This window comes from Pteropus vampyrus, unplaced genomic scaffold, assembly GCF_000151845.1.
Source record: "Pteropus vampyrus isolate Shadow unplaced genomic scaffold, Pvam_2.0 Scaffold41, whole genome shotgun sequence".
Classification (NCBI taxonomy): Eukaryota; Metazoa; Chordata; class Mammalia; order Chiroptera; family Pteropodidae; genus Pteropus; species Pteropus vampyrus.
Genome location: NW_011888822.1, coordinates 9,265,380 through 9,283,519, shown reverse-complemented (window position 1 = coordinate 9,283,519; position 18,140 = coordinate 9,265,380). Strand labels below are relative to the sequence as shown.

At 38.6% G+C, this 18,140-nt stretch overlaps 1 protein-coding gene across 1 annotated transcript in view; it reads left to right on the top strand.

Moving 5' to 3' along the window:
- The first annotated feature begins 722 nt into the window (after window positions 1-722).
- Window positions 723-18,140, top strand: part of FRMD4B (FERM domain containing 4B) — a 165,605-nt gene continuing 148,187 nt past the window's right edge. Inside the window, exon 1 of the mRNA XM_011358508.2 lies at window positions 723-899. Within this exon, the coding sequence (XP_011356810.1) occupies window positions 738-899 (162 nt within the window). The 5' untranslated portion in view covers window positions 723-737. The remainder of the gene's footprint in view (window positions 900-18,140) is intronic.

Genomic DNA, 18,140 nt, shown 5'->3' with positions numbered 1-18,140 from the left:
CTCCAGCACAAACAAGGAAACATTCAGTGCTGTTCCCCCGGGAGTGGGGTCCAAAGGGATGCTACGGAGGATTTTTTTTTCTCTTTCATCTGTGGTTGCCCAGGGATATTAATCAGTGTGGACAGAGCAAGATGCTAAGCAAAGACCCTGTAGTGTAAAGGTGCTCCCTAAAGCAGATTAGGAGACTCGGGCTGGTGTGCGTGTGTGCGTGCGTGTGTGTGTGTGTGTGTGTGTGTGTGTGTGCGCGCGCGCGCGCGCGCATGTGTGCGTATGTGTGTGTGCAGGACGTGCAAAAGCCAAGTGCGCTGAAATGCAGCTCCCCTCTTTGCCTGCAAAGAGTTGTTCCACTCCCCGCCGCCCCCCTCCCTGCCCAGCGCGCTCGAGGAGCGCCAGGGGGAGTCCTCGCGGGCCAGGGCTTCCCGTGCCCCCGCAGCGCGGAGGGCTCGCCTGGCGGAGCTTAGCGCAGCTTGCTCGGCGCTGCCAACAAGCGGGTGGGGGTGGACACTGGGCTTCTGTGTGCCAGCCGCAGCCGTTGGTTGGCGGGCGCCCAATCCCGGGGCATGCCGCCTGAGCCTGGCCAGCACGCACGGTGAAAGATCATTTTGGTGGAAGGCTTGACCCCCGGCTGCCCGCAGAAGCCAGCTTTGGGAGCCCAGGCGGTGGGACCGTTGTGGTCGGCCCGCTGGGCTGTATCTACCGAAGCCAGGCACCTCCGGGTTCCGAGGGAAGGAGGAGGCATGGCTTCGGTGTTCATGTGTGGAGTGGAGGACTTGCTGTTCAGTGGCAGCCGCTTCGTGTGGAACTTGACCGTGTCCACGCTGCGGAGATGGTACACGGACAGGCTGCGGGCTTGTCACCAGGTGCTGCGGACATGGTGCGGGCTGCGGGATGTGTACCAGGTAAGGCAGAGTACGCGGCACCCGAGGGCCCCTGCAGGATGCCAGGCGCTCGTGGAAAGCCGGTTCCACCTGTATGATTTTATTCTCTCTCTCTCTACCTCTCTCTTTATAAACTCCCAGCGGGCTCCCTTACTCTTGGGTCAAATGCTCAGCAGCTATGGGTAACTGTTGCCTGATAAAGCTTGTGAATTTTTCCCATCGGGCACGGGGGACACTTGCGAGTTAGTCCCAGCATTTGCAGACATCTGTTGTAGAGTGATGGTATACTGGCTGGCACTAAGCTAAGAAAGCTGTAGCTTTGCAGCAGAGGGTCTACAGGAAGCAACGTTGACATTCAGATGATTTCTTCTTTATCTCATTGGGGGTTGGGGGTGAGCATTTCAGAAGCAATGATTTCACACCAGTTTAGTCAAAGAGGCATTAATGGATTTGCATTCTTCCCTCTGATTTTATTTCAGTTTTCCATCAGGCAGCCCCAACTTGCAAGGCAGAGCCAGGAAAAGCTGATTCTGTGTCTCTTGGCTTTTGGAAGGAAAGACAGCAAATTGTGAACATTTTGCAGGAGGATGATGGACTGGGAAGGAGGGGTGGCTTGGCTGACCTTTGAAATGTTTACATTTGGATTTACTCCCGGTCACACAACACAGCCTCTTTATTTCTCTGCTAGGTCCCATCCTGCAGGCAAAAAATGCAGCAACTTTGTTCAACTAGGAGATCATGCATCCTCTCTGGGACTACAGCTTCCCTGGATTTTTTTAAAACAGTCATTTGTGGATTTAAAAGTCCTGTGCTTTGGTTGTTAATATCTTCGAGGTTAAAAAAAATCTACATTGCATTTAAGAAGATTATACCTGGTGTTTACTATAGGAATATAGTATCACATTTTCTTTCCTGTGATGTGGAATAGCTTTGTTACAGTTCCTAGATTCTCCCTACCCTGCCCCCATTATGGCTGTGATTTCTGTCTCACCGTACCGAGTCCCATATGTGATCAGGCCCCTGGTTCTGACAAGCCGTAGTTTTCCATCAATCAAGCAAAATGAAAAGACCAGCACCTGAAGTTAAACTGTGGGCATCTACAGAATCAGTGTCCCCTTGTCATCCTTGACATCTGTATCATCCTTGTTAAAATGTGAGGAACATTTTACTTTGTGCTTTCTCTACTCTCGCTTTGAATAACATGTCTGCAAGGTCTTGCATTTTGAAAGAATCCAAAAGCCAGACGGAGCTGTGGATATATCCCATCTGGCCATATTACACAGATCACCTGGCTCTTTGAAGCCAGAGATGTATCTGCCTCTCAGCCTTTTTCTCTTTTGGAAAATCGTTGTTCAGTTTGGTCTGTAGGAGCAGTGACCCTGATATAGTTTTGTTTTTGCTTTGTAACGTTTGAGAAACTTTCAAAAGGAGAACACCAGTGTTGTAGCCATCAGACGGCCTCCATGCCTCTCTCCTCAAGGATTCAGGGGACTTATAGATTACCTCTTATACTGTTAGTGACCAATTCAGAATTGAAGGTTCTAGAAACCTGAGACTCCGTGGGTTCTTTATAAGATTGATCGATAATTATTTTTAAGCAAAACAGCAACTTGAAGGACTGACATACAGGTTTTCTCTTTTGTAAAATGTGTAGCGATTGAGCCAATACCCTCTCATAATGATAAAGAATATCTAAAATAACAATGGGCATTTTATGAAGATTGAATCATAAGTAAAAAAAATTAAAGGTTAAAGTTTTCTGTGTCTTTGGAGAAATAAGGTTTGTTAAATATTTTAAACCTTTAGAGGAACCATAGATTACACAACATAGTTAATGTTAGCAATGAAACACCATTTTCTCTAAAGCCTTTGAAATATTGAACTGGAAAGTAGTGATTTAAATTGTATAGAATCGAAGGCAGTAAAATAAACTGGTTAATACCTTCGGCTCCAAGTTAAATCTCCATAGGAGTGAATCCTACTTCTGCCTGTATATGACTACTTAATCTTACTATGCTTCAGTTTCATTGTTTATAAAATCACAGGACTTAATCACAGAGATTGCTAAGAGAATTAATTAACATGTAAGATTTTTAGCACAGTGCATAGAGTTTGTTTAGGAAGCAGTCAATAAATGTTATCTGTTCTGTTAGCATTTTTTATTGTAACAGAAAACCCAACTCTAACCTATAGAATACCAAGAAGAGATTTTTGACACAACCGAAAAGTCTAACAGTAGAATGAACTTCATGTATGGTTTGATCAGGGTACCATGCTTGTTCCCCATGATTCTTTTAGCCCTGTTTTATTTGTGTGTTGGCTTTATCCTCAGCTGGTTTCTTGACTCATGATAGCAGATAGCTGCAGCAGTTCCAGGGCTTAGATCCCACATATCAACCCATCCAGATAGAAAGAAAGTTTCTCATATCCAACGACTATCAAAAAAATTCCCAGTTTACACTCTAATGGGTTAACTTGGGTCTGTGCCAACTCCTAATGCCATGCACTGGTTGGCACAGGGAATGGGATTATAATACATGCATTCTCAGTGGGAACGATAGGCCTCCAAGAGGCAAAAACAGTTTCCTGAGGGTAAGAAGGGGTAAAAAAAGCTCACTCTTTTTGTGTATAAAGCACAGATATACAATACATAAACAGATATACAGTATATTTGTGGCATTATGATATGAGAGGACTAGATAACAAAAAATATCTAAAAAGGCTTCTTAAGGGGGTAATAATGAATAAAAACGTTCAGAAACAGTGCATTATATTGATTGGTTTAGGCACAAGGAAGAACAGACCCATTTCTGAAGCTGGAAGTGAGGTCAGCCCCCAAGACCACGTAGTTGCTAAACAATGAGAGAGAGTCAATGCTCGCTTGAGATGCATTCAGCAGTGTCCTCTGCACCTTCAAGGGAATCTCAAATCTAGAACTCTTTAAATAAAATAGTTGCTTTTCAAGAGAAGTACAAAGATTGATGTACGAATACATTGGTAAGTATTTGCCGCAAGGTTCTTGTAAGTAATTTGAGTTGAGATGGAGACCCATCATTAGGAAACTCATATTGCTATCCCATAATTATGAATTCTAAACTGTAGAGGGGAATGTTTCATTGTACTGCACAGCTTCCTGGCATTTGAACTGGAAATGCACACCATAGAGTTACATATTTTACTGAACCCAATGTTTTTATCATCTTCATGATAAAAAGTGTCATTTTTCTTGCTTCTAGTCTGAATAGTCTTGTTTGTAAGGAAATCTAGACCTCAATTACTCTGGAGAGAAATAAGGGTGGGGTGGGAGATATCCATTACGTGAAATACCTGGCCGTCTCCTGGAGTGTTTTGTTTATTCATGTACTATAAGTGAAGTAAGATCTCCCACCTATTCATAAGGAGTTTGGCAACAACATTATTGTCTGGTTGGCAAAGCCAAGAAGGCATAATTTCTTTGTAATTGAACACTTCCTCCACTTATAGATTTTTAAGAGGCAAGTGTCTTAATTTGCCAATAAGTATGAATAATTATGACACTAACTATAAGGCATTTCTGTAGTAATGTAACTAAATGAAAAGCAGGATGAGTCTTACTCTGCGAGTGAAGGTTTGAGTTGGGTTAAATTTGCAAACATGGGATATTCACCTTGAATTTGGGACTAAATTCTAAAAACTGATTTGTCAGCCATGTATCTGTCCTGCTTATATCACGCCTGGATGGGTTACAGTATAGCTATTAATTAGGTTTAATGAGCAATTAAGGTGGAAAATGACAGGAGAATGTTGTTTTAAAAAATGTCAACACCCTTTGCTTTTTATTAAGTGTGAAATGTTCTAACAAAGCCCTCAGTCTGTGAGTTGGGATGAAGTTTTCTCTTCCTCCCCAAAGTCTCAGAGGTAGAATTTCATACAAACTCTGAATGGAGTTATTATCTCCAGCAGGAGGCAACATGGAGAGAATCTGGAATATTTAAGTCACCATAAGAGACTGGGTCTACTTCCCTGAGGCAGGCAGCTGGCACTGAGGGGGTAATATCCAGTGCAGAACACAGCAGAGGCTATAGGCTCAAACTTGAACAAATTTGACTTTGAGCAAATTGCTTTCCCTCTCCGAGCCTCATTTCCTTGTGGTTAAAAGGGGAGAACTGTAGTACCTGCTTGCCTAGCACAAGCAAATGCTCAATAAATGTTAGCTCCTGGTTATGTAAAGAACTTAATACCAGATCCATAGAAGGTTCTTGATAAACGATATTATTATTGTTTTTATAAGTGAGACTAGTTCTCTGGATACTGAATTCTCATCTTTAAATGTGAAAATATTCAGTAAGAGAGACTGGAATTTCCACAGCAGTGTGTATAGGGTGGACTTTGAGTATTTGGACTTATGTTCCACACAGTAGAGCCACATTTTCTTTAAGCTCATACATAAAATCTAGGTGGTCATAGACAGTTTACACGAGTGTCTCTAAAGAGATAATCTCTCTATATCCAGGATTCTGATGATTCATAAACTGGTAATACCTGAACTTTTTGTCCCACCACATTGGATGGGAAAGACCAAGTCTCCCAAATGGCAAATTCCCACAGAGCATTCAGTTAACTGTGTGCATTTCAAATCATATATACCTTACTTGTCCCCACCAGTCACTCTCCACAGTCCTCTGCATTATATAGACTACATAAGGGACTAACAAACTCTGACCCGGAGGAAAAAACTGGCCTACCTTCTGTTTTTGTAAAGTTTTCTTGGCACACGACCTCTTGCTTTTGTAAATAAAGTTTTATTGGCACACAGCCCTGCTCATTCATTTGCATGTTATCTATGGCTGTTCTCTCACTACAGTGGCAGAATTGAGTAGTTGTGACTCAACTACTTAGAGCTGAGTAGTTGATACAAAAACTGTATTGACCACAAAATTGAAAACGTTTGCTCTCAGGCCTTTTACAACAAAAGCTTGCCAATCCCTGGACTAGAAAAAAAGCAATGTATTGGGTAGAGAATGCTAGAGGAAGAAAAGACTAGAATTTAATCATAGAAAAACAGAACTTGAAGGAAAATGGAAGAATTTTCTCATCAAAAACCTAGTCACTAGGAAACTAATAAATATTCAGGATGAATATTTAGTTTACCTTTACTAGGTCTTTCCTTGTAGAACATAATGATGGGAGTTATAGATTGATTCATTCATTTGTCCATCTATTCATACCTAGAAATCATCATGTGTTCACCACGTCCCAGTTACTGTGCCAAGGTGTTAGAAACACAAAGTCAAAATAGATGTTATTCTTGCTTTCCTGAAGAAATATATTGTCAAGTAGAAGAGACAGTTAAGGAAATCAAACTCTATAGAAAAGCTTTGTTCATGATGCCCTAGATGCCGAGTGGAGGGGGTCTAAATCAGAGGTAAAGCACAAGGCGAAGGGAGGAAAGCCATGGAAGCTTCCTGGAGGAGCTGGTTCTCAAGATGAGGTTTGAAGGACAAGTAGGAGTTAAGTAGATGAAGAAAGACAGATGGCATTTCAGATGTGGGAAAACATGGCTCTGAGGGATTATAAAAAGAGTTTTTTAAGGCTGATGAGAGAGGGAGAGAGGGGCAGACAGAAATTTTGTTTGAGAATAACATCTGAACTTAATTGATCTTGTATTTTAAGATTAGGATTATGATGGGGTGTTTTTGTTTTGTTTTGTTTTTTGTTTTTTTTTTTTTCCAGAACTTTGTCAGGAGGAGGAAGGTTGGTTGAGAACTATACTGACAGGAGTGAGGCTGATAGATTTGGGAGAAGGTGGCATAGTGGAGGTAAGAAGAGAAGAGAAGTTAGGAGGCTGTTGTGCTGATGTAGGTATATTAATCAAGATAGGATAGGTTTTGCTATGGCAACAAACAGACCCCAGGACCTTAGTGGCTTAAAACAATAAAGATGTATTTTTGGTTTACACTACCAAATTACAGGTTGACTATAAGCTCTGCTCATCACAGTCATTCAGACTCACAGAACATTCCTGAATATTGCCATTTGCCATGATAGAGAGTAAAGAGCTCCTTGGAGCTTTGCACTGGCAATTAAGTGCGTGGCCTTTAAGTGGCTCATGTCACTTCTTATAAGCCATTGGTCAGAGCAGGTCGCATGACGCACTCAACCACAGGGGCCAGGAAAAGCATTTCTACCATGAATTGCTGATGCAGATTTTGTTCCTTAGGAAGCAGACTCTGAAACAGAGATTAACAAGGAGAAAGTTTACTAAAGAGCACTCTGAGGATCCAGGCCAATAGAAGAGAATAGAAAGAAGTAGGATTAAGCAGAAAGAGAAGCAGGCTACAATTCAGGCTCGACGAAGGCCTCGGCTGACCTCAAGGATAGCTCTGAAACTAAGAATTGTCCCCAGTTGGAATTGTCCCCTCATCTTCATCAACCCATCATTGGTTGCCCTTGAGAAGACAATGTGACCTTAGACTAGGCAGCTCTGTCTCAAGGAGGGCAATTCCCAGAGGGAGTTGAAAGCAGAGGGCTGTCAGCTCACCACAATTCTGACAGCTGAGGAAATAAATCTGGGCAACACATCACAGTATCTTCTACAGATGCTTGCCCAACAGGTGCTAGAATCAAAGCCTGAACTAAGGCGGGGCCAGGAGGAAGGAAGTGGAAAGTGAGGATCGCATTTATGTGAAAGGTGTAGAAGAATCTAACTTTAAAAGATGGCCTATCAGGGCTGTCTCCTTACTGGATTCTACACTCTGTTAAAGTGATGGGTAGCCATGGAGTCAGCTACTAGTAGTAACACATATGGGAAAGATCAAAAACTTGGCTGATAAATGAAATACAAGTCTACTTATTACTGAGAAAATTCATCTTCCACCTTTCCTCGTAAATAAAGACTGCAACTACATGGCAGAGAACTAAGATGCTAAGGTACCCTAAAACTAGGAAGGAAAACTATCTTAATATTTTAGCCCATCACTTGACATAAGTAAATTTCTAAAAGACAGTGTCATTTAAAATCAGCAAGATTAGTGTCAGGATCTTTGAAAAATGTTTTTGAACCTTTGCTGCCCATCTTGAAAAACACAAGGTTAAAAATAGACTCACCTGCTTTTTCAAATTGGTATTTGTTTTTCTCATTTCATCTTGGTGAAGCTACAACATAAATTAACTTCCCATTTATCCCCTACTTATGTTTATTCTAAACATTATATTTGTGATGTCCAATTTGGTTATTGTGGAAAAGTCTCAACGATTCAAACAGGGAATAAGATCTATAGTTCTAAAATTTATAAACAAAACCATATGACTTATAACATGGAGAGGAAGCAGAATTAAGCTTTTATACATAATCATGTATATGTGTGTATCTACATAAATATAACAGATATACATTCTGGCATCCTTGAAAAAAACTTTTGTTTGTACAAAGCTTATTGCTTAAATTACTAATTTCTCCTTAACTACTGCTTTTATATAGTCTCACTGTCTTGATTCAGCTAATAGCTACTGATTATTAAACAGCTGCTGTGTGCTAGGCCTTGTGTTTGGCACTTTTCCTGTATTATCTTTTTTTTAAAAAAAAAGCCTTTAGGTTTTATAAAAGATAATGTAGCTAAAACTCAAGCACCTACCACTCAGTTTTAAGGCATCTTAATATTGTGCTATGTTTGTTTTAGATACTTTTCTGTAATATAATAAAATGTTATATAATAAGTTGAAATTCCCTTTGTATCTCCCCTATCTCCCTAAATATATCCTGAAGTTGGTGTTTTTCATTCCCAGACATGTTTTTATAATTTTGCCATATATGTTTGTATCTGTAGACTATATACATACACTTTTTTATCTCCCCCTCCGCCACTTCCCTTTGGCAACCAACAGCTAGTTCTCTATATCTAGGGTCTGTTTCTGTTTTGTATAAACAATATATATTTTTATGTTTGTAAAATTTATATATGAATATGTCATTTTGCTACCTTATTTTTGTCTCAACAAGCTTTTGGAATTTATCTCTAAGTTCGTTTTAACCTTGTGTTCAGTTACATGAATATATCAATCTCTTGTTGATGGAGTTAGTGTCCCAAAACACTACAGTGAAATTTTTTGTATTCATCTCCTTGTGCATATGATCAAGAGCTTCTCTAGGGTATGTACTCACCAGGAGAACTGCTAGATTTTTAGCATTATCAGATGTTGTGCTTTATCTGTCTTTGTTCTCTTAACAACTTTTCAGGATGATCCCATGAATCCCACTTTAGTGGTTTTATACACTTATTAACTAAGAAGTCATGGTGCTAGAATTTAACAGAGCTCTAGCTGACTCCAATGCTCAACCTTTTGCCACTGACTTACTGCTTTATTTATTAAAAGTTAAATAACACATAGAGGTAGAATTTTATCATTTATTCACTGATTCATTCATTCAACAAACATTGGGTAGAAACATAGCCTAGTGTTTAACAATGAAGTCAATCAACTCAGACTGCCTGAACTTATGTTTCCGTGTTAGTTTTCTAAGACTCAATTTAATTATGGCATCTACCCCCCAAAGAGTTATTTTCCTTGGATTGTTATAAAAATTAAATGCATTGATATTTAAAAGCACTAAAAACATGTTAGCTGTCTATGTGGCTGGCTGGCTGGCTGGCTGGATGGATGGGTGAATGGATGCCTGGCAAATAATTATCTTCATATGTGCTGTGTTCTCAATTTTTTATGCACATAAATAACTTTCAGAGCTTCTAAAATCTACAGAAGCCTTGTCTCCTCCTTTTTCTCACTCAACCCAGATTAAGAATTGTAGTCTAGAGTGGAAACCAGGAAAAGGGCCCACTGAACACAGTGTAGAGACACTGTGCCCACATGGTTTCATGTTACAACTTTTTATCAGGAGACTCTGACAACTTAATGCTGCTGTCTTCTTGGATTAGTCTGTGAACGACGTTCATAACTACTTAGTTGTTTTATTTCTTGCTCACCAATAGAAAGCTATTAAAATTTCTTCCTCTCAACCCCGAACCCTCTTTCATAGGACTAAGAGCTTCAGATTCTCATGCATGAAGGCTGCAGGGCTCCATAGACTGCTTTCTCATCTGTGTAAACTCTCCTCCCATATGACCCTTAGATTTTCTACTGCTAAGGATACCCAGTTATGATTAGCATCATGCTACCCTTGAGTAACGTAGCCAGCAAATATTTTCACAGGAATTAGTTTGTCTCATTAAAATGTGATTAGATGCTTATTATCTAAGCGAGAAAGGGGCCTTGATAAAATAGAGATATAGATTGGGCTGTAGTCAGCTGGACCTGGTTAAAATCAAAGCTTCATCATTTACCAGTTGTGTAACCTTGAGCCAAGCTACTTAATTGTTCTGAGCCAGATACTTTACCCCTGCAAAGGATAAAATAAGATCTGCATTTCAAGTTTGGTATAAAAGTTAAAAATAACATTGAGAAATAGTAGTTTTGGAAATGCAAAAATATGGACCCCTTGTACAAACTTGATCCTAAGCCAAAAGTTATCATGTTAGTAGTTATGAGTGCAAATTATGACCAGAGTTCAAGCTCAAACACCCACATTTAATGAGCTCGATGTCTCATTTTCTTGGATATGTTATGGAGACAATAATAGTGCCTACCTCCTAGGGTTGTTGAGAGGACAACACTAGATCACATAAATGAAGATCTTACTAGGGTGCCTGGCTTATGGTAAGCATTTGAAAAGTATTAGCTATGATTATTTCTACTTGATGAATATTTCCTATGTGTCACGCATAGTGTTAAGCACTTTATATTTACCATTTCATTGAATTTTCCTAACAATGACTTGAAATGGTATTATTAAACCCATTTGGCAAATGCGGAAATTGTTCAGAGCTATTAAGTAACTTGTCCAAGAGCAAAGATCTATCTAAATCCAAATCTCATTCACCCAGCAATTATATAGAATGGATATAGTTTGCAAACCATTCAACCTCTTCTTTTTCTACATTTCCCCTCAGAGAGTCCTTCCTTGGACTTTCCCAGTCTCTAATCTCTCCATAAAATCCTGTATCCTAGCAAGAATTAATAAACTCATTAAGATTAAATAGGTAATGCCATTTTCCTAATTCTCAACTCAGCCTCCAGAGTGATTTTGTTAAAAACAAAATCCAATCCTGTCATTCTCCCATTCAGAACCTCCCAGTGATTTCCCAACTCTGAGGAAAAGCCAGTCTTACTCTAGGGACAAGGCCTTCTCTGGGGTCCTCCACCCTCTCCCCCAGCAAACACACTCAGCGTCTGGTCTAAACTCCCACCATTCTTTTCCCTTCTAACACTTCTCCAGCAACACTGGCCTCCCCGCTGTCCCTTAAACCAGCCAAGCACATTTCAGTTTCAGAGCCTTTACCCTTGGACTTTTCTCTGCCTAGGAACCTCATCACCCAGGAGCCCACATGGCGTGCTGCCCCCTCACTTTCTGTAGGTCTTTCTTCATGTGCCACCCAACCAGGGACCACCCCTGACCATTCTTTTACTCTGCTTTATTTTCCTCTGTAACTATCACCACCTGATATTAGGATTTATTTGTTCATAGGCCTGTTGTGTCTCACCAACCAGAATGTTAGCTGAAGACATGCAGGAACTTTTCCTTGTTCACCCCAGTATCCTCAGTGTCTGGAACCTAGTATGTCCTATGGAAATATTTGTTGAGTAAATGAACAAAAGAATCTGCTTTACATTTGAATAATCTTGCCATAGCCACTCTGGGGAAATGGCTGGGGAGAGGTAGGAGTAGTTAAAAGGCCTTTTCCGAGGTCCAGCTGAAAGATGATGGGGACCGGGGATGAGTGGTGGCAGCATGTGATGTAGGAAGACACTAAGAATTTGGAGGAGGAGGGGGAAGCAATATTAGGGAGACTCTATTCAAAGAGAGTGTTTGCATTCTGGGAAGTTTTAGAAACCTAATACAGGAAAAAAGCCAAGCATGTCGAAATGTGTATGTACATGTGTGTTTATTTTTTTTCATTATGGAAAATAGCCCCAAGCCGGTGTAAGTTGATTGAGAATACATTCATTTGAGTTCTCTGATGGCCATTTTCATCGGGAAGCAGCACTTTAGAGAGCAACACAGGTTATATCCTCCAGCCCCTATGAAAACAGGTTCACCCAAGGACCCTAGCTTTTGTGTCCAGCCAGCTGCAAGTCCCAGTTGTGCCCAGCCCAGGGTGGGGAATTTGGCAGTTTCTGCAGTTCTTGTCAGCTCCAACTGTCAAGTGATTGCTGTTTCCTGTGCCCAGCCCTGTGGTTAGCTCTGGAAGGTGCCCTGTTTTCCCTGACCAATGCTGACAGATGTTTCAGACCTTTTGCTTTCTCTTTTGGCTTTCTGTGGACGTTGCTTTTCATTCTGACCCTGTCTCAGATCATTCCCATCCACTAGAGTTAAGGATGGAAAGATCCTTTGGATTCTCAGGAGGAAAAAAACAACATTTTTTGTAGTCTTCATTAGTGTTTAATTAAAAACTTGCTTTTCCAAAGTCTTTGGCTGTACCCAAGCTTTTAAAAATTTTGCAAGCACAAACAATATTATAAAGAGAGTTTGACCCTTTGAGTTACGAGAGCTAGTTATTGTGTCTAATTATCAACCTCTAATAATTTCAGAATCATAATCTCTAGAACAAAAAGTAATACTAGATATTGCCCAAATATTTCCTGAAGACAGAGTATATTTACTCTAAAAAAAAATGGTCCAGTGCCAATTTTTAAACAAAATTAATGTTTAAGTTTGAAACAATTGGGTCAGAGTATAAAGAATCTTAACTCTCAACTCATATTTATGGGGCTCTTTCTTCCTTAAGGTTTTTATATATTAATTTTTCTAGGTATTGATGCCAGGTATAGTTCCAGGCGAACTCATAAGATTTTGCTCTCAAATTCTTTTTGGAAATGAGATTTTTTTTTTAGTGAATGTGTTTTTTCCTTTAATAAATTTCTGAGTTTATTAAAGAAGCCAACTCTAAGTTTTAAAAAAATTTTTTGAGATGTTAGTGCCAGAGTTTGAACAGTGCCGTTTATTCACTACCGAGTTGCATCAGTTTAAGTTTTTTTCAGGCTCATAAACACTACATTGGGTAACAGATATAGCAAACTATTGCCATATCTTTATGCTGTATATTGTGTGTTTTAAGTAAATCAAATTATGTTTTTTCTATCTTTTTCACTTTTCTCCTTTTTTATGGTGTATTTTCTCTAAGCTAAGTAAGTCATGTTTAAATATGTAAATAAATAAATTTTGTATATGTACATATGTTTGTATACGTAAATGTACATATATAAAAAATGTGTAAATACTTGTACATATGTATGTGTATATATATATATGACTATATCTGAAATTTTTCCAGAAAGTAAAACCATGAACCAATGTGTTCACTACACATAGCTTTTCTCCCCCACAATCTTCAACATCACATCTAAAGTTTATTATGACCCTGAAATAAGTACTCAGTACCAATAATATGGTTAGGTTTCACAACAGATTATATTCTTTAGGAAATCTCTATCAATTTTAATGAAGTTCAGCAAGTGAAAATTTGGCAAATAACTTCATCTGTTTCCCTTGATTTAAAAAGAAGAAAATAGAAAACCAGAGAACTGGTTATGTGCTAAAGCTCACGTGTCACCTCCTGGCTTGGCTTGGCTCACTTGCCCATGAAATTAGGCCATGCCCTGTGCTGCCACTCTGGGAGGTACTGAGTATTAAGTAAAGAGCAGCAGAGTGAGTAACTCAAAATTTGGAGCTTTCCACTCTCCTTCTCCAGCAACCCCCTTTCCAGAGGGAGGATGAGGTAGAGGGCTACAGATATAAGGGACCTGTGATGAGAAAGACAGGGGAAACAGGAAGCAGCTTCATTCATTATTTACAGCTATTTAATGATATTGGTCTGTTTTAATAGACATTGTAATGAGATGAACAGTTTAATCTATTTTCTTTGAGTGATTTACATATATCTTTTGGGAGCTAAGGATATTGGAATCAGATGGATGTGAATTTCAATTTTGTGCCTTATCCCTTACTTGCTGGGTGACCCAGAGCATGATACCTAATCCCTTTGATTATCAGTTTTCTCATCTATAAAATGGGAACATAATATCTCATAATATTGTCATCAGGTTTAAATGGGAGAATGTCATGTGACTGCTTAGACCATTGCCTGGGAAATGACAAGAATTCAGTAAATTGTAGTTTAAGAAAAAAGCTCTGACTACTAAAATAGGCAAAAAAGAAAAAGAAAAGCATCCTAGAAATGAGATGCTCTCTTCTCATCTAGATAAAGTTAATTAAAATAAGGATATAAGAGGAGATGGATATTATGAAGCAGAAAAAATTAAGTTATCACTGATCTGGGAAATTGTTACAATCTTTTTGTAGGACAGTTTAGTCGTATCCAATCAAACTATAAGGTGTGCTCTTGTTGACCAAACATTTCCATTTTAGAAAATCATCCTAATGACATTCTCACATATAGGGACATTCTGACATGCGCAAGGATTTTTATTGCACCATTTTTTGAAATAGCAAGCCAGTGGAGACATGAATTGGAGAATTATTAATTAAATGATGGTACTAGTTGACCCTTGAACAAGACAAGTTTGAACTGCACAGGTCCACTTAAATGCAAGTTTTTCCAATACCGTACATGTATTTTCTCTTTCTCATGATTTGTTAACATTTTCTTTTGTCTAGCTTAGTTTATTGTAAGAATACAGTATATAATACATATAACATAAAATATGTGTTAATCAACTATTTCTGCTATCAGTAAGGCTTCTAATCAACAGCAGTCTATCAGTAGTTAAGTTTTGGGAGAGTCCAAAGTTATATGCGATTTTCGACTTTGCAGGGGTAAGAGAGTTAGGTTAAAGCTCCAGTATTGTTCAAAGGTGAACTGTACCTCTGTACCATGGAATTCTTTGAGATCAGTGTGAAGAATGAAGTAAAGCTATAAGTCACAGCCCCCCAAAATTGTCAGTGATATGTATTTGAGTAAAAACAAAAGAACAGAACAATATACAAGATGTGTGTGTATATATATATAGAGAGAGAGAAATAGACAAGATAGATCTAAGAAATGTGTGAATGTGTACTTAGGGGAATAGAGTTGAAAATACATACACCAAACCATGAATAATTTTTACCCCTGGGAAATGTAAGTGGATGAAGGGAGAGGTTTCTACTTCTTTTACTTTCATAATTCTGAATTAAAAATTTTATAGCAAAATATGTAATTTTTGTAATTATGTAAAACTTTCTATTCAGGCTATTTCATAGAGTATTTCTGGAGAACAGGGCTCTGTTTAATTTAACCTTATATCACAGCACCCAACATGCAATAGTGTACTCCAAGTGTTTATCTAGTATGTCTGTTTAATAATAATGATTATTATTGATGTGATTACCATTGATTCAAAAGTAATATTTGTGCTCATTTCAGAACCATAGAGTTTTTATCAATAAAATAACTTAAGGGCATAAATTTAATTGTTTTAGAAATGCATAGCTTAAAAGTGAAAGTACTTTATCAGTGGGATATAATCATCAGATATTTTCTAAACATATAGTGACATACATATTACATTACTATAATTTTTTACAGAGGTGAAATCATCATATACATTTTATTCTGCAATGTATTTACTTATTAACATCTCTTAGATACTGATCTATTTCATTATTTTTCATAACTTGTATATTCAATGGTATGAATGTACTATATTTAATTTCACCAGACCCCTATTAAGGGACACTTAGGTTGTTTCCAATTTTAACAATGAACAGTCTTATATGTACAATATGTGTGGGAGAATTTCTGTGAGATACATACTTTGTTTGGAAGGAATTTAGACCTCAAAAATGGTTGTACCAATTTATGCTGCCACCGAATGAACAAGAATCTTTTTCTATCTTAGCCAAAAACTTTTGATTTATACCATTCTAGTAGCTAAAATTTTATATTTTACCTCCATTTTTAATTTATTTCATTTATTAGTGGAGCTGTCCAATTTTCATAACTTTCTTAAGGTCCGTAATGCTCAGAGTGCTGGAATTGTTCTCACCTGAGAACATCAGGAGAAGCATATTCTGCATTTTACCACAGTATAAATTGGTTTGTATGTTTTCAGAGCCAGACTTGAGAACAAATTTCAGTCTCTTAGAAAATGTTTATCACCTCAGAGTGGTATGGAATTTCCTTATATAGTTAGAATAAGTTTATGCAAAGCATCGCTAGTTAAAATCTAAGTATCATAATGATAGGTTTTTACATAGCCCCTCTGTCATGTATAAAAGTATTAAGATTTAGAAATAGTTGAGAACAGTTCTTTCTTTTTACATGTCTTTTTACTGTCTGATTTCATACAGTAGTCTCGCCTTATCTGTGGTTTCGCTTTCCACAGTTTCAGTTACACGTGGTCAACAGCAGTCCGAAAATATTAAATGAAAAATTCCAGAAATAAACAATTCATGTTTTAAATTGCATCCTCTTATGACTAAGGTGATGAAATCTTGCACCATCTTGCCTGATCCTGCCCAGGACATGAATCATCCCTTTGTCCAGTGTCTCCACGCCATGTATGCTCCCTGCCTGTTAGTCAGTTAGTAGCCTTCTTGGTTATCAGATCGACTGTCGAGGTATCACGGTACTTGTGTCCAAGTAACCCTTTTTTAGTTATTAATGCCACATTCACATAACTTTCATTACAGTATACTGTTATAATTGTTCTATTTTATTATTAAGTATTGTTAATTTCTTACTGTGCCTAATTTATAAATTAAACTTTACCATAAGTATATGCGTACAGGAAAAAAACATAATATATGTATAGAGTTTGTTACTATCTTTGGTTTCAGGCATCCATTGGGGATCTTGGAACATATTCCTTGTCGATTACTGTATGGTTTCCCCATTTGTTATTTAGTGAATTTCAACAATTTTGCTTTATCACTTCTGTAAATGCTCTAAACTTCATTTACATAAGCTAGAAAGGAATCACCAAGGCATTGATTGATTGATTGATTGATTGAAGGAATAAGTCTTGGAACAGAAGAACAGAATGACACACCATTGATTTTCTCTTTTTCATCTCAGATGCCTGAGGCCTTTAAGCTTATTTGGCCCTCTAAATCCATATTTATTAACTCAAATATAATTTAACCATAGCTGAGTTGTCTCGATGAGATTTCATAGCCACAAGCAACCATGAAACTGTCAATTGTCTCATTTTGAAAGGTACCAGAACTGATTAGTTGAGAGATGATGGAAACCGCTGGTCCCTCGTTAACTTTATGGTTATTGGAGAGAGGATGGATTGACCTACAAATTTATTTGGATATAGACTTTCAACAGGGCCAGCCTAACTCAGAGATAAGTTGGAATTGCTATAGGAAGCCCCTCAAAGAGGACTTTGGTCACATTTAACTGTTCAGCACTCACCATCAGCATCCTGTTAGCATTCTGTCTCCCTTCTAAAAGTGCCTACCAGGCAAATAAGCAAAAGCCAGATCCCAGTGCAGGCTTCCTGCCATGGCTGCCAGGGGTCTAGATCTTCCTCTGTCTACCCCCTGCTTCAGCTAGGACTTCAACCTGGCTAACAGATACCTGCTTGCTCCTGCACTCTGTTGAACTCTAGAGGAGGGAACATTTGGAAGTCGGAACTGTCAGACCAGCAGCTGGAGCAGGACACAGACAAGACAGTTGTATAGCATAATATTGGATGTGTTTTCTCCCTTATAGGTTTTCTTCTTGTTGTCATTTTCTAAGCCTGCTTCCAAAAGCCATTTTTTTTTTCCTTTTTCCATCCTGAGAGGACTGACTGATTTATTCACAGATCAATATTACCCCCCATGTAACTTGGGATATCTTGATTAGTCTCTAAGTCAGTGTTTCCCAATGTTTTTTCATATCATAAAATATATACAAAATGATATTGTCTGTATGGTACTCAGGGTAAATGTATATGAAGCTGCTAAGGGTTTGAGGTAACCACTGGAGAGTCTCAGGCTGCACTGGGGGCTGAGAGGGCCATTAGCTCAGGATTGCTATTCCGCTTTATATCCGCACATTGGTTGTGAAGCTGTGGTCAAAGCTAGTCATGATGACTTCATTTCTCTTACCGGGGATTGGTTTGGGGTAAACATATGACCCATAGCTGGCCAATGGGGGTGGTTTGCTAATGCATTTCTTCAAAAGCTCTCTTTACTCTTAAAAAGAGACATGAAAGAGGGGACCTGTTTTTGAGCAG